Here is a 23,360-nt window from a genome sequence, read left to right on the forward strand (position 1 = left end):
TTCCCAGGTATGCCATGAAGTGCTTAGACAAGAAGAGAGTGAAGATGAAACAGGGAGAGACGCTGGCTTTGAACGAGAGGATCATGTTGTCTCTCGTCAGCACTGGGGTGAGTCGATCCCATGGCTTCCGACATCTGACCCGTTGCTATTGTCTGTCCCAGCTGATCACAGAGTAGGTTGATGGAGGGAGGGTTAGGAGGTGACACAGGAAGTGCTCATGCTGCTTGGGTGGAGTGTAATGCCTCTCTCTGAGCCTGAGTGAGGGGAAGCCAGTACAACCACTTATCCTCCAGAAGCAGCACCTCCCCCAGAGCAGTTCCCTTCTCCTGTCTTCTTCTTGGTGGAGCGTGGTGCCCAGAGGGCAGACAATTATGGTGATAAGAACACTCGGATGCGACTTTAAAATGGCGGCAGGCTGGAAAGCCAGCCAGAGGAGGAAAGGCTGAGCCCCGCCCACCATAAGCCATGCAGAGGGCGGGGCTTCGACTCTGACTTATTTGTCTGGGAATGGTGTCAGGCATCCAAGCCTCAGCTTCAGAGCTGGAGATGTGGCTTGGAGAATGAACATTTGATGAGCAGGCATGAGGGTTTGATCCCAGTACCATGATCCCTACCACTGCCACCGCCACCATCAACAACCTTCCCACGATAACCACCAACCTCACCACCACCACAGCTACCGCCGCCATCATCATTACTACCATCATCACCACAACCCTCAGTGGTCTTTATATGTTTGTACAGAGCCGCCAAACAAGATGGCTCTCCTTATTGAAATCTGTGCAGGTGTGTGAGTACCACACGGCTGTTGGCCAGCGCTCAGAACAGGCCAGAGGCTTAGGGTGCAGCGTGCTGTGACAGAGCATAGTGTACACTTGTGGCTGGCAGGTTAGCCCTCCCTGTAATAAGTGGAGGGCTCGGATGTCACTATCCAGGCCATAGGTGTGGATTTCTGATGGTCACGTTCTGTGGGGCCCTTTTGACGGACACAGCTGGATTCCATGTGCAGTCGTCCTCTGTACCTGAAGGATTTGAAGGCGTCAAACCGTAATGGCTAGGAACCCATTTCAGTTGGTGAGAGAGCTGCGGAGACCCAGAATAGATCCGCCCCTTCCGGTTCTTGGCCACACTGGCCCAAGCTCACCTTTTGGATCATTCCTTTGGAGGTGAAGTGGTGTGTGTGTGTGTGTGTGTGTGTGTGTGGTGTGTGTGTGTGTGTGTGTGTGTGTGTGTGTGTGTGTGTTTTGCTGAAGCAAAACAACCATGTCGCTTACTTAGGTGAACTGTAAAACAAGAGTGGGGCTCTAATTAACCCCTAATTATGCACATTGGTCTTCCAACTCTGGACATTTAACCTCACTTTTTAATGAGTTATTGCAAAGTCCCGTTGGTTTTTAAGAAGTCCTACGAAGTTTTTTGTTTGTTTGATTTTTTTTTTTATGTTGGAAAGGAACAAAGCCAGGTTGTATATATTATTTGAATAATTCCTTTATTCAGACGAGAGGATGTGGGGGGTGGGAAGTACGACATCTTTGCTTTGGTCCAGCCTGAAGGAAACAAACTTGAAATCCTGGTTCTGTTGGGCCACTAACTTGAACTAACTTAAGAGAATGAACCCTACACATGTTCAGATACTGAGCTGTTTTGCTAAGGACGGCACTGGTGCTTCAGTCTGGCACGCCATGGTAAGGTGACTTGGGAGTGTCGGCACTCAGTTCTTCGTGCCCTGGACACCATGTGACCTTCCTTCTGGTGTCCACTTGGCCCCTGGATCAATGAGGCTTACTGGTCTTCCTTTCTTACTGGGTGTGTTTCACGCTCTGTCAGTGCTTGTGCTAAGGCAGTAAGAACTGTAGCCAATGGTGTTCTCTCTAGTCTCACTGGGGAGACTGCTCAAGGGGAGCTCTCTTTGGGGGGATTCCTAGGTGTGGTGGGGGATGGGCTGGCCCCAGGTATTTGTTCGTTCTCAGGGTCAGTTTGGTCAGATGCCCAAGGGGGCCATCTGAGTTCACAATGGCTACTGTCAGGCTGTGACTTCTCCCACAGAGATGAGGAAGGCTCTGGTGGTAGATGAAGTAGCTTTGGGTTTTCCCAGGTGGGTAGAAGTCAACGCAGACATGTGGTCTGAGACTGGGGAAACTAGCCTTGTCTATTAGACAGACTCAAACTTGAATGGCCTGAGTGCTCAAAACTTGATGGTCAGGGCTGAGGCCGGTAAGGAAAAATGTACGCAAATCCACCCATCTGGAAGTGGGTCACCGGGAGCCTGTACCTGGCACTGGGCAAAACCACCTTATAAGGAGCTGTTGGGGGATGCTCAGGGAACACGGGGCTTCCATCATGGCCAGCTGCCCATTTCTTTGTGGTCTCACACAACCAGTTTCCAATTCAGAGCTTGGCTTGCTTGTTTTTAAATGAGGAAGTGAGACTAGCTGGGTTTCTTCTTTCTCTCTCTCCCTTCCTCCTCCCTTCCCCTTTCCCCTCCCCCTCCCCTCTCCCTTCCCCTCCTCCTTCTCCCTCCCTTTTTTCCGCTACTCCTTCCCCCTTCCCACTTTCCCCTCAAAGTGAGACCAGCTGGGTTTCTCCTCCTCTTCCTCCTCTTCCTCCTCTTCCTCCTCTTTTCCCACTCACCTTCCCTTTCATCGTCCCCCTGCCTTACCCTTCCTCTCCCTCTAATTCTAAATTCTAACTCTAAAACTCATTCCTCGCTTGCTAAAGATGCTGAGCTGTCCTTTGAAGGATCACAAGCCACTGTGTTTAAGGATCTTCCCTGTGAGGCCCTCTGGTGTCTTGCATACAGTTCCCCACCCCGGCTGGGAAAGACCCTGGCTTTGCTGAGTTTTGGGTTCACCCACTTCTCTTTTCCACTGAGCTGCCCATTAGATCACAGGGTACGTGTTTAGGGGGCCCACTGAGGATGAGGGGGTAAGTGTGGCAAGGGAAGATCTGGAGAAGATGGAGGCCTGTGTTGGCTAGTTTGTGTCCCCTTGTCACAAGCTGAGAAGAGGGAACTTCAGGCGAGAAAGCGCCTCCATAAAATCGGGCTGTAAGCAAGCAATACATTTTCTTAATTAGTGATTGGTGGGGACAGGCCCCAGCCCATTGTGGGTGGGGCCAGCACGCTGTGGGTGGGGCCATCCCATTGTGGGTGGGGCCATCCCTGGGCTGGTGGTCCTGGGTTCTATAAGAAAGCAAGCTGAGCAAGTCATGAGGAGCAAGCCAGTGAGCAGCACCCCTCCATGGCCCCTGCTGATGCTCCTGTCCTCTGCATCAGCTCCTGCCTGAAGGTTCCTGTCCTCTTCCTGTCTTGGCTTCCTTCAGTGGACTGCGATTTTTTTAGGGTGTACAAGCCAAATAAACCCTTTCCTCCCCGACTTAACTTCAGTCATTTGGTTTCAGCATAGCCACAGTAACCCTAACTGAGACAGGGCCCCAGAAGGCCCTGTGCTTCATGTACCTGAGAATGCGCAACTCTGAGTCAGTAAATTCGCCATCTCAGCAGACCAGAGGACCAAAGAGGAAGCTGTCAGTCATCCCGACCCAATTTCCTCTAGAAGAATTATGGAAATGAGTCCAAGTTTGTACGTCCGTAGTTTTATAGCGCAGACCAACTCGAAATCATCTGCACGCCCTTAACCCAGAAATTTTGGAGCTTGCTATCGCATATTCTGTGTGCAGTTGTGTGTGCACTTGCTTGCTTGAGGTCAGGGGTGAGAGGTCAGATGCCAGGGGTTACTCTTAGATTGTTGGCCTTCCCCTGTGCTTTGAGATAGAGTTTCTCTCTGACCCGGGCTCAACAATTGGGCTAGGCTGGCTGTCCCGGGAGGCCCGGGAGGCCCAGGAAGCCCAGGAAGCCCAGGGCTCATTGCTCTCTCTGCCACCACAGTGTTAGGATCCCAAGTGCATACAACCAGGCCTAGCTCTTTAATGTGGGTTCTGGAGATCAAACCCAGACCCACTTGCTTGCATGTCATGAATCTTACAGACTGAGAGTCTCCCCAACACTGGCGTTTCAAGGGAAGTTACTTGGTGAGAATTTTGGTTTCTGAAAAAAAAAAAAAGTTATGTGAATATGGCTTTTGCTTTAATCCCAGGTGTGGGGTATGGGGCTGCTTCAGACCGTCCATGGCCGTTAACTATGATTGTCTCGTGTTCCAAGAGAGGTGTGATTTTTGCCAGCTGCAGACAGTTTATGTTTGGAATTCTGGGGATTCTAGGGAGGGTATGAAGTCGAGTGCCCCAGAGGGCTGGGGGTGGGTGGTTGCTGGTTCTCCTGCTGCTGCTGGTTTCTGCTGCTTTGCTGGTTGGAGATACCCTGACTGCTGAGATCGGACTTGCCTCTAGGAACTCAACACCCTTAGTCAGCAGCAAGTAGTCTAACGAAGTCTCTGCACCATTTCCCCTCTAACTTATTTCCCTCCTACCTAGTGTTGGGGGGGGGAGTTTGGAACGGATTAGGGTGGAGAAGGATGGTAGATATAAGAACCTAATAAAGTAGCTTTAAAAAGTACACCTGCAAAGTTACACTGGGGAAACTTCAACCCTTCTTTGAATTTTAATAATTTAAAGTGTCCAGAAAGACCGTTGTGTAGGGCAGGCCGCATTGTATGGTAGGTAGGTCAGATTATTGTTGAGGTTTCTTTCTTTTTTTTTTTTAAGATTTATTTTATTTATGTGAGTACACTGTCACTGTCCTCAGACACACTAGAAGAGGGCATCAGATCCCATGACATATGGGTGTGAGCCACCATGTGGTTGCTGGGATTTGAACTCAGGACCTCTGGAAGAACAGACAGTGCTCTTAACCACTGAGCCATCTCTCCAGTTGCTGAGGCTCTTTGGTAGCAAGGACTTGTGAAGAGTCTAAACTGATCCTGGGTGGAGTCCAGCAGAGAATCCTGCTGAGTCGGGATCCGAGAGCTGGTGAATGGTCAGTCGGAAATGGAGGTTTGTCAGGAGCCCGAAGTCCTGAAGTCACCCGGAGGCTTGAGACACTAGCTCCCCGCCCTGGCCATTCCTCTCCTGAGCTCTCACGAGATGGCCGTCTCAGCTGTTAACCTGACCTACATGTGGCTGTTTCTGCTCTCTCTCCATGAGAATGCATGAGGTGGCCCACGTTGCTGCCTGTCACAGCCGCTCCCTGTATAGCTAGATAGCAGGGTCAACAAGAGCTGTGTGGCACTGTCACCAAAGCCAGCCCGTGAGCCAGGAATGGTCCATCTGTATCTAGAGGCCTTGTAAGGAAAGGACATGGAGAATGCATGTGGTCTGCAGAGCCCGAGCTGATGATCAGGTCAAGAGTCTTGTGCCACAGTTCCCTCCCCGACTCTCCCCGAGGCCTTTCCCAGGCTCAGCTAATCTAACCAGAGCTGGTAGGCAGTTCTAGAGATAGGCCTCCTGCTCCCATAGTGCAGACAGCCACCGACTGGCTACTTGGTGTGGGGTGGCCGGGTCATGTAATGCACAACCCAGGTGATAGCTCCAAACAGCTGCTCATGGCTCGGCACCATGGTGCTAATGGTGGTTGTCATGCAGAGTGTGTGGCCAGGCCGTGTTTCTGCTTCGTTGAATAGATGCTCGGCTGTTCAGCACTAATAGAAAATGCTAGCCCGACCTGTGGCCTTTTATTGCACTCAGGAGGCCACCTACATGAGTGCCCTTCGCGAGTTCTCTCCCCATTACTCATTTTGTGCTTGAGCTTAGGGCCATACTGTCTGAACTACATTTTAAGCATGTGTATGTGTGTTTACCTGTGTGTGTGTACATGTGTATGCATGGACCTGTGTCTGTGTGTATAGACATGTGCATATGTGTATATGCATATACATATATATGCTTGTGTGTTTGTATACATGTGTGCATGTACCTGAGTGTATATATGTGTGTGCTTGCGTGTAGACATGTACATGTGGTATGAGCCTATACATATACATACTTGTGTGTTTGTGTACACATGTGTGTGTACCTGTGCATGTACCTGAGTATGTACCTGTGTGTCCTTGTATGTGTATGTATGTGCGCACCAGTAAATCCGTTTGTGTGCATATGTATGCACCTCTGTGTTTGTGTATACCCGAGTGGGCATGTGTATGCATGTGCCCATGTGTATATAGCACGTGTATCTGTATATAAGTTTATATCTTTGCATGTATATATGTGTTTGTACGTGTGTGCATGTGTTTGTCTGTACCTATGTGTGTGTATATGCATGCGTGTGTCTGTTTGTGTACACGTGTGTGTGTGTGTGTGTGTATGTATGTCTGAAGTGTGTGTACTAACCCTTGCAGAGGGATGAGGGATGCTCACCCATGTGTGTTCCTGTGGAGGCCAAAGTGAATGCTGATTTCCTCTGTTGTTCTATATCTTGATTTTTGAGACAGGGTGAACCTGGAGTTCACTGATTGTCTATACTAAATATGGCCAGCGAGCCCCAGTGACCCTTTCCTCTCTGCATCCCCAGTGTGTACTCAACCGTTTGTTCTTTAATGTGTGTGTGGGGTGTCTGAGCTCAGGTCCTCATGCTGTGCAGCCCTACAGAGCCCTCTCCCAGCCCAGTAAGGAGTCATCACGTGTACCGCTCTGACTGTCCTGGCTTGTTTTTCTAAAGCGTGTCCACACTTTCTGACTGTTTATAGTCCCGCACATATTAATCAGCCTGTCAGCCTTCACTTCTGTTAGGATTCTGTGGGATCCGTGGACGATTCACAGGACATGGTCGCCCGTTTATGTTGAGTTACTCTGTCAGTCACTTGACAGTATATTTTCCTCCTTCAAAGGCTAATTCATTCCAATAACACAAATGCTACATAACTTCTCTCTCATTTGGCTCTTCTGAGTTCAGAGCAGAGATTCAAATACACAGTTGACTGGCCAGGGACCCAAAGCTTGAGAGCAGACACCATAGGGTAAACCTGTTCCTGGTGTCTGTGGTCTTTTGAAGGGGCCCAGGAGCAGAAAGAACAGTGCCAGGATGAGTCAGGGTGAGAGGGTACCCCACATCCTGCTGTTCCCATGGTGGACTGCGTCTCTGGCTCTTTGACATCCGCTAGATCTGCTGCTCTGTGGCTCCTGAAGTGACCAGCGTGTGTCACACTCAGATCCAAGAAGAGGGCTCAGCAGGAGTCCGTGGTGAGGTGTCTGACAGTTGAATGCTTTCTGTCCATCTCACAGGCTTCTGTTTGTCCACTCTAGGACTGTCCCTTCATTGTCTGCATGACCTATGCCTTCCACACGCCAGACAAACTCTGCTTCATCCTGGACCTGATGAACGGTAAGCAAGCCCCAGATGTCTGGCTGCCCCGTGAGCACTGCATTGTGTTCAGTGGTCCCCAGACAATGCTGGGCTCCATGAGCCTGTCCCAGAGTTATACTCTCATTGTAGTTTAGGGGCATCTGTGCCCTTTGGTTTTGGATAAATCCATCTTGCAAGATTGGCTGTGATTTCTCCCAGCCTGCCATTTTCTCCCCGGGATGTCAGGTCTAGTAACTTCTCACAAAATAAATACCGACCGTGAAGTTTTGCCCTCTGGACTACAGCTGGCCTTGGTCTTTAGCTTATGTCCTGATCTCAACTCATAGGAATGAAATATCTCCCAAGAACGTAGGCCATAGATAGGCACGCACTTAGAAGCTGGCTTTCCAGGGCTGATTTGTGTGGATTCTGCTTTTTCTTTTCCCTGCCTCCTGAATCCTCAGGACTCCGCTCTCATCTCTGAAACCATGAACCCCAAAAGGCGCAGACACAAAACGTTCATCCAGAAAGTGCTTTCAGTGCGAGAATGTAGTATCGGAGAACTCGGGGTATTTTTAGGAAAAGTTGAAACGAAATATGAGCCATTCAGACGGTTCGGTTGCTTGCTTTTTCTTTTTCTTTTTTCGTTAGTTCCCTTAAGTTTTACTATGTTTCGAGTGTGTGCTTTGAGCTCATACTGAGCCCCAGAATAGGAAGGACAAAGGTTGGTAGTGAGTTCAAGACGATGCCGGAGCCGATAGGGCAGGCCGTGCGTGCGTGCGTGCGTGCGTGCGTGCGTGCGTGCGTGCGTGCGTGCGTGCATGTAGGGAAAGGAGGCTGTGGTCATGGAGGGGTGAAGGCAGAGAGACCCCTTGCCTGCCAGGGCCAGGCTGGCCCACTGGGAAGAGCTTGGAGCCCTTTATTGATATCTCAGTATATACAAGAGGAGGGAAGAGCTGTGTGAAGTCCAGGGCACCAATCGACATCAGACATGTGCAACCTTTACTCACTCCCCACTCCTGGGCCTTATGACCCATCCTTGAAGCCAAGAAGCTATTTCCTTTTCCCAATATCATGTTGTTAAAAAAACGATTCCGAACACGTGACCAGGGCGACAGTTTTATGAGGGCTCTCCGAGCCCCACCGCCTGGGTTTTGCCAGCTACACTTGTCTGTTGGACAGGCTCAGTATCCAATCCACGGGGCCAGTGTCAGGTTCATATTTTGGGTCTTGTTGTCTCGAGCAATGGCTGGTCAAGGAGTGGATGGCATGGGTGGGTTCAGTTACTGGGCAGGGTGTAAATAATTGGGAGGTTCCGCAGGCTGGCCCACGCTCAACGATGTCCTTGGCAGCTGAGCTGCAGCCCCAAATGGTGGCTCTGTCCCATCCATGAGGCATGGTTTCTGCAATGATCCACACCTTTGGCCAAACTAACAGAAATGGAAGACCTAAGTTAAGGCCAAAAGGTGGAGCCTTTTCCATTTTTCTCCAGCACCCTTATAATGCGGGGTGACCTCTGTCTCCTCTCAATGAACATCAGTGACTTGCCCTCTTGGATCTCTGGTTGCAGGGGGCGACATGCACTACCACCTCTCCCAGCACGGGGTGTTCTCCGAGAAGGAGATGCGATTTTATGCCAGCGAGATCATCCTGGGCCTCGAGCACATGCACACCTGCTTTGTAGTCTACAGAGACCTGAAGGTGAGGGGGGTCAGGGTGTGCCCAGGGCCCTCTGGGAGCTCCTCTCTCTGCAGCAGGGCCCAGTCCCTGTCTTCCTATCCCTGTCTCCACCCAAAGTAGTTCACTGTGTGACCACATTTGGGGCGGGTGTGTGGTACCTGTGGCCATTCCCTGTTGTCATGGCAACCACAGTGCCTACTAAGGTGCTGGGTGCAGCTGATACTAAGTCGAGGAGTTACACATGATAAAAAAGAGACTGGCCAGCATCTTTGGGGGCATTTTCTGTTGCTGTAAAATTAAAATAAAATGCTGTCTTTTAATCCTCACTAGGCACTGCAGTGCCCCAAGGTATCTGTTGGATGTCTTCATCTCAGTCAGCAAAACGTCTCACCTGCTCTGCTCCATCCCATATCACATGGCCAATGGCTACTCTCTAAGCTTTGGAACAATCTCTCCACCCATCTAGTTCCCAGAGCAGGCTGCCACCATCCCAGACATATACATCCCAATTCCGTGGCAGCCGAATGTCTCCAGCCATCGTATACTCTCTTGAATTCAATTAAATCGTCACATGAAAGAACATACAACACAGTGACCTCTGATCCAATTGATAAGCTATAATTGCCCACCTAGACATACAAAGCCCTGTACACATCCATCCCTTAAGAACATTCATAACAACCTGTAAAGGTGCAGAGGGGAATCTTAACATCAGCCTCCATGTTCTCTCAGCTGCTTCCTCCTCCTCACTCCTGTCTCCTCCTCTCTAAAACTTTTCTCCTGCCCATCCTTCCTTCTCGTCCAATGACAGGCATGTTCTATCCGATACCTGTTTTCATCTGTATAATGACATCAATCTACAATTTCCCACTTTTGTATATAATCATGGTTCAGTAGCTGCTCATCACAGAACGGAGCTTGCCCTGGTCGTTGGTCAGAGCTTGACAGGGATAAAGATGACCGTGAGCCAAGATAAAGAAAGATGCAGTCCTGGCTCCTGTGGGACAAGGCTGGTTGGAGGGAGAGGGGTGGGTTGTGCGGTATAGCTCAGCCTGGGGACATCTCACGGTGGTTCCTCTCTGAGCTGTGCTCATATCCCCGTCTTTGCCCCACGGCTCAGAAGCAATGTGACCTCTAGAAGTGCGCTTTGAAATGGGCCCTCCATGAAGGGGTTCGGGGTCGGGGGAGACTGGGTGGTTGCTCCGTGTGTCCATGGTGACACGGCGCATCGATGTGTGATGCAGACAGTAGAAGACAAAAAGAGGGACTGCCATACTTAGGGACTCCATCGCTGGGATAAACTGCCCTGACCAAAGCCAATGCGGAAGGAAAGGGTTTATCTCCTCTTATAGCCTGTGGTCCATCATGCAGGGAACTCGGAGCAGGAACTCAAGTAGGGCAGGAACCTAGAAGCAGGAGCTGATGCAGAGGCCAGGGAGGGGTGCTACTTACTGGCTTGGTCAGCCTGCTTTCTTATAGAACCCAGGAACACCAGCCCAGGGATGGCTCCACCCACAATGGGCTGGCTCCACCCACAATGGGTGGGGCCCTCCCCGATCAATCACTAATGAAGAAAATGCTCTACAGGTTTGCCCACAGCCTGATCTTATGTAAACAGGTTCTCAGTTATGGTTCTCCCTTCTCAGGAGACTCCAGCTTGTGCCAGGTTGGGAAAACTAGTGAAAGAGCAAAGCAAAACCAAAAAGCAAGCAAACAAACAAGCGAGGTCACCCAGGACAGAGACCCTGACAGATTATAGACACACCTGTGTGTTGTAGAATTGAATCCCAATCCAGGGTTTCTCTCCTGCCTTGGCCATTTAGCTCCTGGATAAAGGATACACAGAGACTTTATATTTACAATAATCCTTAAACAGCACAAGAAGTGGGCAGATATCTCTCCCCTACGTTATTAGAATCTACTTTCCTATCGATAACCCCGAGTTATTACTTACTATGTTTCATCTTGGCTGCTCTTAACTCCGATGGACCAGCCCTCAGGGCCATGTTTTCTTGACTCCTAACCCTTCTCTCTCTCCATCACCTTCTTCCCCCTTATGGTTCTCCTCAGATCCCCAAGCCCAGGAACCCTAAACCTCACCTATACCTCGCCTGCCCAGCTATTGGCTGTCGGCATCTTTATTCGCCAATCAGAATTAACTTGGGGGCCTCTTCTGCCCAGCTATTGGCTGTCAGCAACTTTATTCGCCAATCAGAATTAACTTGGCACTTTATTCACCAATCAGAATTAACCTGGAGGCAGGGTCCCACAGTATCACTTGGGACTATGTGAAGACTCTTGTCTCTGGTCTCTAGGGCAACGAGGTCTTGGGGAGTCTGCACTTATTAGCACCACAATTCACAGCAACAGAACAAACCTCCACACCTGTGTAAGATAATATACGTCACTGCAAGAGAGTGACAGACAGTTTCCCCATTGGATAGGAGAACACCTGGAGAAAGTGTTTGACTCCCATTTCTGTTTCCTTCTGGAATGTTCTAAACATGCAATGGGCCGGAAGGAAGTCGTGTTCCTTTCTTCTAGGTTTTGTGAGGGGTGTGTGTGTGTGTGTGTGTGTGTGTGTGTGTGTGTGTGTGTGTGTGTTTGAGATAGGGCCCTCACTAGGTAGCCCAGGGCAGCATGGAACTTGAGATCCTCCTGCCTCAGCCTCCCGGGCTGCTGGATGACAGACATGTCACCAGACCCAGCTACTAATAGGACTTGTTAAAATCTAGGAGTAAAAATTGCTGCATTTTGGTTTGGGTACATAATTTTTTTTAAAGATTTATTTATTTATTATACATGAGTACACTGTAGCTGTCCCCAGACACACCAGAAGAGGGCACCAGATCCCATTACAGATGGTTGTGAGCCACCATGTGGTTGCTGGGAATTGAACTCAGGACCTCTAGGAAGAGCAGTCGGTGTTCTTAACCACCGAGCCATCTCTCCAGCCCATATATCTCTCCAGCCCATATATATACATATATATATATATATGTATATATATATGTATATATATATATATATTTTTTTTTTTTTAAAGAATACTTCTGTGAAACAAAACTCAAAGTGTTTAGGGAGTTAAAATAATTAGGATTAGCTTTTATGTGAACGTACAGGAGCAAAGATAGTTTTTTTTTAATTGAACTAGTAGAAATAGCCAGACGCTGGTTGGCTGCTGGCATAGTAGCTGCTCATGAGTTTTATGAGGAAGCAGAAACACACAGACAGCCCAGGGCTGATGCCGTGTCTTAATTGAAACCTTTGAAATGGCTTCTCCTCATTCCCCTGCCTGTCTTGGTTCCTAAGCTATTAGCAGGCGATGATGTCATTTAATTCTCATTCAAATGTAATTATAGTCACTCATGGTTATTCATGTTTCCCTGCTGTAAGAGCTTGCTGCTACTTTTATTTTAGGCAAAACAATAGGTTTTCGAGGCAGAAAGATATTCCTGAGGTGACTGCAGTTTGTGTGTGTGTGTGTGTGTGTGTGTGTGTGTGTGTGTGTGTGTGTTCATTTCTGTGACTGCACCGACCAAATCCAATCTGAATGGAAACAGATTAGATCAGAGTCGGGGTCAGATCCAATTAGTCGGGCCCTGGTCAGTGAGGGCTGTCCATCAGGACTGGTCTGGTGTTCTGGGATACTTCCAGCCCTCCAGTCAGCAGCTGTACGTCTCTGTAAGATTCCTCCCTGATTCGGCTGTTGGCAGCCGTATTCTCAGAAACCTTGTGGTCCACGCAGGTGGCACAAAGCTTGGGCCCCATTGCCAGAATGTCTAAGCTGGTTACATAGGAAGCTCTTGGAGTAATGGGAGGACAGGCTTCAAACCCATGTTGGGAACCCTCCGGTCCCCCAACACCCACTGGGTCTTACTCTCTAGTGTGTGTGTGTGTGTGTGTGTGTGTGTGTGTGTGTGTGTGTGTGTGTGTGTGTGGTGTCACTCTCAGAGCCCTTTCCTGCTGAGGTCTGCAGAGTGGTTCTCTGGGTTCATTGTCCTGCTGCCTTGATTTGAGGACACCAGAGTCCCCAGGATGACATAGGGGTACACACACCCTGTAGAGATCACGGTGACCATGATGAAGTGATGTTGGGGTGTACCCTCGTGAAGGTCATGCCATCCATGATGAGATGATGTTGGGGTGCACCCTCTGGAGCTCTTGGGGGACTCTTTGAACCTCTTTTCCTTTCAGCCTGCGAACATCCTCCTGGATGAATATGGGCATGTGAGGATATCGGATCTTGGCCTGGCCTGCGATTTCTCTAAAAAGAAGCCTCACGCCAGCGTGTGAGTATCACGTCTGCTGCATTTGCTGCTTTTCCGCACCATGGCGCCTGCATTCGGGCAATGCCACCTGGCCGCCTGCGCTCCTCGCCTGCCTCCCTCACCAGTTCCATGCTCCGTGTTGTATTCAGTATCAAGATGATGGGAGCAGAGATAAGAGCACTGTGTTTCCTGTCACTGTCTGTGAGAACAGACTTGGCTCCTGGGGACCACCCCCCGCCCCCCACCCCCCACTCAGGAACTGGCTGTTTCACGGGAAGGGATCTGTTTCTGCGGAAGCAGAATGCACACTGCCTGTGAGACTCTGTGAGCCTGCTCACCCCTTTGACCTCCAGTCTCTTCCTCCTTAAAGCGAATAAATTGGTGGGTGCCATTGCCAGGGTGTTTGTCAGAGCCTGTGCCCTAGAGAGGCATGTGACTGCTGCCCGGAATGCCCCAGGGAGGGCTCAGACCCCATTTCCCATCTCCCTCTGCCACACTTCTGAGAAATCAGGAACTGCTTGGAGCCAGCCACCTCCTTACCGACAGGTCATGCTGTTAGCCCAGGAGGGTTGCCACAAGGGAAGTATGTCTTGAGGCTGCAGCCCCTTGAGCCAGCTCTGATGACTCGGAACCCTGTGTAGTGGTGGCAATGCTAAGGCCTGAGGTGGCCTCAGGCATTGTCCCAGCTCAGAAGAAGTTGTGAGAAGCATGCTGGTGAAGCCACACCCCCAACTCCCACTTTGCCATTTAGAATTGTCTCCTTCTCCACTGTGAATGGCTAAGTGGATAGATAGCACCTGAGTTCAGTCCCTGGGACCCACATGATAGAAGGAGGGACCTGAATCCTGTAAGCTGTTCCTCTGACCTCCATAGGCACGCTGTGGCCTGGGTATGCCCCCTGCGTACACGCACACAGGCACTCACTAAAATATCTCCTTCTAGCACCGAATCTCTTGCAATCACACTTTACTGGCCTCTGAGCAAGTGTTCTCGCTGCCGAATGGTTCTGGTGACGAACCCAGTTTCCTCCCGTTCCATGTGTCTGTGTGGAGAATAAACTACAGACCCTTCTTTTGTGTAACTGGAACTGAAGAGGGGTGGGTTTGCAGTGCTTCATCGGGGCCTGCCTTAAATAAGAATAGTCACGTGTTCACACGTCACACGGAACACCATGGTTTCTGTGAGTACATCGCTCTCTGCACGGAAGCTGGGATAAGACTCTTTGAAAGCATCCGTGTTCTGACAGAGTGTGGCTACCTGCCCTTCACCCAGGTGGTTCATCCGCCTTTTTTTTTTTTTTTTTTGAGAGATGCTTTTGAATTTTTAATGCCACCACTCTCCGGTGTGCTAACATCTTCAGTGTGCTGTTCTTACAGCTTGTGTAGGAGAGTTTGTAAGAGTTCGACTTCCCAGAACCTCAGCTCTGTGTCTGAGCTTGGTTTATCCCACCAGCCTGGCTGCCTTGGTCCTAAGAGTCATACCAGCCACAAACGGAGGGTCGTTCTGCCTGAGGAACTCCATTTGAACAGTGTCTTTTTCTTGGCTGTGATAAAAATACCCCGACAAAAGCAGGTTAGGAGAAGAAGGGTTGCTCTGGTTCATAATTCTGGGTTAAAGCTACGTCTTGGCAGGGGCATCCCAGTTGTAGGACAGGAGACAGCCAGGCAGGAAACAGCACACAACTCTGTTCACTTTGTTCTCTTAACGCAGCCGGGACCCAAGCCTAGGGGATGGTGCTGCCCACTTTAGTTAACCCAAGCAATACAGTCACAGGCATGCCCAGGAGTGAGTGATTCCTCCCTGGTGTTCCAGATCTGCCCTGTTGACGGCCGACACTGACCATCTCAAACAGTATTCATAGAGAGATTGGACTGAGGATACAAAACCCCTGGTTTTAATGCTGGCGCCGGGGTCACCACTTTATGCAGATAAGCCACAGGAGCGTGTCTTTTTAAATATTTCTCTATTGAGGCATTTTGTGACTAGGACTGAATGATGGCTTTGGTGACATAGACCTGGGTTTGATTTTTTTTTAATACCTATCAGATCTATTCTCTTTTGCAGAGAGGGTGGCGATGTTGCCCCTCCTGTGACAGTTTCAGGCACGAGTATCTGCTGGACCTGGCAGAACCCCAGGCAGATAAGGATTACTGGGGTCCCCTGGGCTGTTGGCTCCCAGGTCATGGGATATAACTGTGGAGGAACCCTGGTAGGTGGAAAGAAAAACTTCCGGAATAGAGTGCACTGCCAGGACTAGTAGGAGCCTGCACTTACTTTAAGGAGCAGTGAAGAGCTTACCTGTGCCACCGTGTCCTTGCCGAGCTGTTCTCCTGTATTCCCAGGGGCCCATCTGCCCGCCACCCATCAGTGAGCATCTGGTTGCCATGCAGGCCAGTGAGGAATAGTTCTGGTTGACTCCAGAGGACACCTGCAGAGCCTGCCTGTTCACAGCATCCTGTTTGATTTCTCTGGAAGCCGTCCCTCCACTCCCAAATCGGGGTTCGGTCATACCACCTGTCTTAGTCAGGGTTTCTATTCCTGCACAAAACATCATGACCAAGAAGCAAGTTGAGGAGGAAAGGGTTTATTTAGCTTACACTTCCATGCTGATGTTCATCACCAAAGGAAGTCAGGACAGGAACTCAAGCAGGTCAGGAAGCAGGAGCTGATGCAGAGGCCGTGGAGGGATGATACTTACTGGCTTGCTGGCTTGCTCAGCCTGCTTTCTTATAGAACCCAGGACCACCAGCCCAGGGATGGCCCCGCCCACAATAAGATGGCCACACCCACAATGGGCAGGGTCCTCACCCCTTGATCACTAGTTGAGAAAATGCCTTAAGCCTGGGTCTCGTGGAGGTATTTCCTCAAGGCTCCTTTCTCTGTGATAACTCCAGCTTGTGTCAAGTTGACACACAGAACCAGCCAGTACACCACCTTAAAGTCACCTCAAAGGGCTTCCAGGCAAGGCTGAAACTCAACTTTCCCAGAAAACGTTTTAGGAACCCTGGCAGAGGTCTCATCTGTTCCCGGCATGGCTCTCTTGATTTTATGCTGGCGCCTTGCAGAGAGCCAGGCTGGCTGTGATCTGCCAGCACCCATATCACGTGTTCTGTGGCTTCTTCAAGCCTCTCCCGTGGGCTCCAGGGATCGCCCATGATCCTTACTGGCCAGAGGTTTCTGGGCTGATGCTCGGTGTGTGTGAGCAAGTCAGTAGCACCCGCCCCAAGGAACTAGGGATTTGAATCTGCCTCCTGTCCTGCATGGGTTCAGTTCATCACCTGGGACTTGTGATGCCAAGCCCTGGCTGCATCTGCATCCCCCAGGGCCCTTTTATCCTCTCAGTGAAGACAGATGGGCTGCAGATAAGGGCTTTGGTCCCTCGGACAAACCTTGGGCATGGCGTATGTACCCTTGGGTGTTCATGGACACCCACCAAGCTGGCCAGATCAGTTGACTTGACCCTGGTGGTCAGTGGAGGGACATGCCTCAGCCAAACTGCCTTCACATCCTCCTCCTGTGAACTCACGGTTGCCTCAGTACAGTAGGTGTGCCTGCTTCTCTGGGCTCAGTCACTGGCCCCCCCGCTCTCAATGGGTGTACTCCCGTGACCATCTCCCTTCCCTCCCCAGGGGCACCCATGGGTACATGGCTCCCGAGGTGTTGCAGAAGGGGACATGCTACGACAGCAGCGCCGACTGGTTCTCCCTGGGCTGCATGCTCTTCAAGCTCCTGCGGGGGTGAGTGGAACGCAGACGTCCTGTCCTGGGGGGGAGGGGAGGGTGCTTGGATCATGTGGAGCTTCCTAAGTAGAGGTTAGCTCAGTGGTAGAGGACACTGCCTCATGAACATGGCGCCCTGGGTTTCATCCTCGGCACGGGAGTGGGGAGATCACCTAATTACTACCAAGATGTCTTGTTACGGCACGGAGTGTCCTTTAAGCCACACTGCTGTCGGCGACGGTCACAGTCACTTTACTGTTTTACTCAGGCCGGCTTCTGTCCCCAGTGCTCAGAGCTCAAAGCTCGTGGTCTGTATTCTGTTGCCATGGGACCCATTTTGTTCAAAGGAACTAAGGTAATGCAGCAAATCAAGAGGCCTTGAAGCACTTCCACTGTAGGCTGTGTCTTCGTCAGGGTTTCTGTTCCTGCACGAAACATCATGGCTGGGCTGGAGAGATGGCTCAGTGGTTAAGGGCACTGACTGCTCTTCCTGAGGTCCTGAGTTCAAATCCCAGCAACCACATGGTGGCTCACAACCATCTGAAATGAGATCTGATGCCCTCTTCTGGTGTGTCTGAAGACAGCAACAGTGTACTCATAATATATAATTAATTAATAAATAAAATATTTAAAAAAAAAACCATCATGGCCAAGAAGCAAGTTGGGGAGGAACGGGTTTATTCAGCTCACACTTCCATGTTGCTGTTCATCACCAAAGGAAGTCAGGACTGGAACTCACGCAGGTCAGGGAGTGGGAGCTGATGCAGAGGCCATGGAGGGTGCTGCTTACTGGCTTGCTTCCCCCATGGCTTGCTCAGCCTGCTTTGTTATAGAACCCAGGACCTCCAGCCTAGGGGATGGCTCCACCCACAATGGCCTTGATCACTAGTTGAGAAAATGCCTTACAGTTGGGTCTCAAAAATGGCGGCATTTCCTCGACTGAGGCACCTTTCTCTGTGATAACACCAGCTGGTGTCACATTGACACACAAAACCAGCCGGTACAAGCCGTGTTCTGGGACTAGGCAAAAGTATGAAAGCGCGGATGACTGGAGAAAGGGGTGAGTCTCCCCCCTCCCCACCTACAGATGACTTCTCGTGCCTCCTGAGCCTTGAGCATCTGGGGAGTTGTGTGGGGGTGAGAGAGCCAAAGTAGCCCCGCCCGAAAAGGCTGCACTTCTCCTTGAGCCTGCTGCAGCTGCCGCGTCTGACGCCGACTTTTCTGCTAGGCTCTATTGTAGGTTACAGGGATGGTGAGACTGGACCGTAGGGGAGTGCACCTCCTACTGGACGGTTGACAGCTTTGCTGACACCTGTGTGGCTTTCTAGAGGTTTCGGCCTGTTTTAACTGGGAGCTTGAGTCTGGTGGAGCCCAGCCCTGTCCTTCACTCTCACTGTAAGGTCTAAGAAAGGCCCTCGGTCCCCACTTCCTACCCAGACTTTCCTTTTATCAGTTGCCAAGAAGGCTGGCCCCACAGCCTGCTGAGGGCTCACTGCACCCCTGGGAAAACTCACTGAGTGTACCGTGGCTGCTGTGTGCCCTATTTGGTTCATTTTGAAAAGCTGCTGAACTCCACAGACCTCCCAACTTGGCTCCAAGTACAGCTCCGTACATCCCGGGTGCTTCTGTAATCCAATTCCGCCGTGCCCGTCGTATTCCCCCAGGATGCAAAATTATATTACCACTGAGAAACTTGGGTCTGTTATTTCGTAATTGCATTACCAGGACCATGTTGGTGGAGCCCAGGCGCCCTTAATTTCTGTGGGCAGACTAGCTGACCTGATTAGCATTCATGCTAGCCAGAGGAAGCCATTTCCCAGGGAGGACCCCTTCCATCCATCCCCCACCCTCACCACTGCAGTCACTGCAGGTTCAGGGAGACATCCAGGAGCCCCTCTAGTCCCCTCTGGAGATGCACAGTCTGAGAGTCCAAGTTGACTCACAGCATACAAGATAGAAGAGTCCCCAATAAAGTACCCGAGGGAGGCGGTGCAAGCCTGCCAAGGCCAGAATATGCTTCTTCATCGCTGTCCCTAGCTGTTTGTAAAACTGCCCATGCTTGTAGTCCCAAGAGGGTCCGTGATCACATGACTTTGTGTTTGAAGAGCCAGCTCGTCTAATTATCACCTTCGTCCCATGCAGCTGTGATTTGAGGCATCGAGGGGGTGAGTTTTACAGAAACCGCAGTTTAATCTGAGTCTGTCTGAATGAGAAGATAAAAGTCCTTGGCAGAGTCCTCATCTCCTGCGGGTGGGAGGTTTCTGTCAGGAACCCAAGGGCTTCTGAGAATGGTCCTAGGGACAATTGGGGAGTGATGTGGGAGAGCTGGAAGCCACAGAGTGGACACAGCTTGGGTGACCGAGAAGCCAGACTGAAGCCCTTAAAAAGAGCATCTCAAGGAAGGCTGGTTCAGGCAGAACAAAGACTGGCCTGGCGAGGTGGCTCAGCAGGTAAGGACACCTGTCACCAAGCCAGAAGACCCAAGTTAATCCCTGGGACCCACATGGTGGAAGGAGGTGGACCAACTCCTAAAAGTTGTCCTCTGACCTCTATGGCCCCCAACTCACACACACACACACACACACACACTTGAACACACACACATACCCCCCAATGCACACATACATGTGTGCACGTACATACATGCATACTTCTGCACATACACACACATGCCCACAATGCACACATGCATGCATACACATGCACACATGCATATTTGCATACACATACATGTACATACTTGCACACAGGCCCTGAAATGCACACATGCATGAGTGCACATACACACATGCATACTTGCACACACACACACACACACTTGAACACACACACATACCCCCAGTGCACACATGCATGTGTGCACGTACACACATGCATACTTCTGCACATACACACATGTGCCCACAATGCACACATGCATGCATACGCATGCATACTTGCACACACATACATGTACATACTTGCACACACAGGCCCCGAAATACACACATGCATGAGTGCACATACACACATGCACACTTGCACACATACATACATAAACACACACACACTACACACGTGGGGAGAATGAGTGTGAACAAAGATAAGACTGAAGACGTCACAGAAGAATCTGTTGTGGGTGCAAGCCTCTAGATGCCCAAAGGTCTGTTGGCCATTCTTCACAGCCAGTTCCCGGTCACTGTCTCCTGACCATTTCCTGAACCTGCAGGAGGAATCTTGGGCAAATGGGCTTTGATGCGTCACCCAGCTTCTCCCTACCCAGCTTTTCTCCACCCAGCTTCTCCCTACCCAGATTCTTTCTCTGCTGCTTTCCCAAAAGCCCTTCCAGGCAGTGGTATAGCACCACGAGCAGAGAACAGTGATTTCCGACTCTGGTGATTTGAGCTCGATAAACATTTATTGATTGTTCAAAGCACATGAGAGCCTTTGCCCGATGCAGGCAGAGGAGGAGGGCAAGAGAGAGGGAGGCTCCACTGAGTCCTGGGAGCTGGGAAGCTCAGCAACAGGAGACCCATTGGTGGGGCTCTCAGGCTGGAGAAGGTGTTTCAGGGATGGGTGCAGCTCACCACTGGGGCTCAGTGAGTGGTAATTGCAGTCTCGGATAGGGAATGTTAGAGGAAGCAAAAAAGACCCAAGAGAGCCTCTGTGTATGCTATGGAGCATGGTGGCCTGGTTTCCTGGTGTTTGGAGACTGAGGGCTTTTAAAGGGAAGACAGAGCCCACGTGATCTGCAGTAAGATGATTCTGGAAGCCCTTTGTGATGGTTTATAGATGCTTGACCCAGGGAGAGACACTATTGGGAAGTGTGGCCTTATTGGGGTGGATGTGGCCTTATTGGAGTAGGTGTGGCCCTGGGGGAGGTATGGCTTTGGAGGAGGTGTGGCCCTGTTGGAGTGGGTGTGGCCTTGTAGGAGGTGTGGCCTTGTTGGAGTAGGTATGTTACTGTGGATGTGGGTTTAAGACCCTCACCTTAGCTGCCTGGAAGTGTCTTCCACTAGCGGCCTTCAGATGAAGATGTAGAACTCTCAGCTTCTCCTGCACCAGGCCTGCCTGGATGCTGCCATGTTCCCGCCTTGTTGATAATGAACTGAACCTCAGAACCTGTAAGCCAGCCGCAATTAAATGTCCTTTATAGGGGTTGGGGATTTAGCTCAGCGGTAGAGCACTTGCCTAGCAAGCGCAAGGCCCTGGGTTCGATCCCCAGCTCCGAAAAAAAAAAAAAAGAAAAAAAAATGTCCTTTATAAGAGTTGCCTTGGTCATGGTGTCTGTCCACAGCAGTAAAACCCTATGTACTTGGATATGTAAAACTAAAATACCATATATAGCGTCAGAGGGACAGAGACACAAGTGAGAGGCCCACAGAAAGGCACCGTGCACCTGAGCTTCAGAGGCAGAGGATTGGAGGGGCACAAGATCGTTATAGAGTCCATGCATACAGAGCAGGGACATCCATTCCAGGCACAGGGTGGGGTTTTGTTGTTGGAAGGGCGTGCTTCAGGCTGAACCATTGCTCATGGGGACCTTTCATGCCTGTGGCCCCATGGTGGATCTTCAGAAGGAGGAACTGAGGCTGGAGAGATGGCTCAGGGAGTGAAGGGCACTCAGTGTTCTTACAAAGGACCCCGGTTTGATTCCCAGCACCTACATATCCGCTCACCTGTAACTGCAGTTGCAGGAACTCTGGCTCGTTTCTCTGGCCTCGGCTGGCGCTGTAGACACATGGTACACAGATGTATGCAAGCAAACAGACATACACATAAAGTACAGATAGAGAAAAAATTTTAAAGGAGGAGGAACTAGGCCAGGGACCTTCCTGACCCGAGCTGTAAATGGCAGTAAACACCACCCACGAATCTGCACCCGGGAGGCTCAGCATTTGTTCTGCGTCTTGCACAAGTGTCACATGTGGTTCGGGGTCCCTGAGGCCGCTTTTCATCGGCTCTGAGAGGTGAAAATGTCTGGGGCAGGACACTGAGCGGACAGAGCTTCAGCCTGGAGGAGCGCTGCACGGCTGGGGCAGCCGTTCCTTTCCTATACCATCTTAGGGTGGCCAAAGCCAGACAACCAGCAACTCTTAGCTTCAGTCTCCAGGGATACTCTGCACTCCCTGGGGACAGTTTCGGTTGTCATAGCTTAGGATACATGGACACTACTCAAGTATCCAAGTATATAGGAGAGTCCCTGTCCCCAGCAGAATTGTGGGAACTAAGAACTCTCCCTCTGGGGAAGACCCCTCCCCCGCATGTGTCTTCCATCGGGTTGGAGCCTGGGCTGAGGCCTGGGGGCGTGGTTAGCTTGGGCTAAGACCTGGGGGCGGGGTTAAGTGCCGCTGGAGCTACTGACTTTCCTCTGTAGGGAAGATGGGACCGTTTGTAGCTGTTTCACTGTTATTGGCTCAAACTCCAAAGGCATATTTGATGTGACATACAGTCTCTCTTGCATTCTAAAATTAAAATGTGGGAGTGTTTAATCATAATGTCATATTGGTTTCGGCTCAGTGTCAACCCCTGTGGGTTTGAAGTGTCTGTCGTAGGAGTGCTTGGGCTTCCTCGGTTTCCTAGCAGGTGTAGGGGGTGTGCTCAGCGCTGCAGTATCTAATTAAGAGCACCGTGCTTGCACTCACAGGGGGGTGGGGTGCGTTTTCTGTCCCCTACATTCTGCCCACCCCCACTCCCCCCCCCCGCATCCCCGCCCCCTGCTGCGGTCAGAAGCCGCCTGGTGCTGGGGAGCGTGTCTCTGCACTCTGTGCTGATGACAAAGGCCTGGAGCAAGACGCCTATTTCCAGAACCTGCATCAGGGGACGATGGTTGCCATCCTGTGGTCTGTGAGTGCCACTCCTCAAAATGGAGATGTTACTATCGGAGGTTTTTGGTTTTTTTCCCCCCTCTTTAACATTTTCTGAAATAGAAAGCTAAATCCCAGACTTGCTTCACAAAGAGTAATCAAGACTGCATTGGCATTACATGTGCCTGGAGCGCAACTCGAACACTCAAGTGTTAACCCATGAGGCAGCACAGGGACAAAGAGCTGTAAACCCAGCTTCCCATGATGCTCGCTGACTCAGATGTAGACTGAACTTGTGTAAAGGGACCTATGGACCTAGGGATGGCTAGGAGGGTTGGTGTCTGGAGAACCTGGGGGCTTTCTCTGAATGTGACTATTTTGTGCAGCTGAAACAGAATCATAACAGGATTATAGTGGATAGAATTTATTTGGGCTCATGGTCCTGGAAGCCAGGGTTGAGTCGTCAACTTGAGGGACTCCCTATGCCACCATTACAGACCGTGACTGGGTTACTGTGTGAGAGAACAGGAGAGAGGAGTGAGAAGAGTCCTGGAAGCCAGGTTCACTTTTCTAACTGGTCCCATGATTAACAACCCCAATCCCTTCCTGGAGCTGCAGCCCTCCTGACCTCGACTTTGAAAGACCCCACCTTCTCATATGACTGATACATTTC

At 50.6% G+C, this 23,360-nt stretch overlaps 1 protein-coding gene across 1 annotated transcript in view; it reads left to right on the plus strand.

Annotated features, from left to right (window-relative positions):
• The window catches only part of Grk3 (G protein-coupled receptor kinase 3), a 108,003-nt gene that overhangs the window by 67,370 nt on the left and 17,273 nt on the right, over positions 1-23,360 (plus strand). Inside the window, exons 9-13 of the mRNA XM_032886630.1 lie at positions 8-107; positions 7,192-7,270; positions 8,802-8,932; positions 13,109-13,203; positions 16,812-16,919. Coding sequence (XP_032742521.1) covers positions 8-107; positions 7,192-7,270; positions 8,802-8,932; positions 13,109-13,203; positions 16,812-16,919 — 513 coding nt within the window. The remainder of the gene's footprint in view (positions 1-7; positions 108-7,191; positions 7,271-8,801; positions 8,933-13,108; positions 13,204-16,811; positions 16,920-23,360) is intronic.

This window comes from Rattus rattus, chromosome 16 (assembly GCF_011064425.1).
Source record: "Rattus rattus isolate New Zealand chromosome 16, Rrattus_CSIRO_v1, whole genome shotgun sequence".
NCBI classification, from domain to species: Eukaryota; Metazoa; Chordata; class Mammalia; order Rodentia; family Muridae; genus Rattus; species Rattus rattus.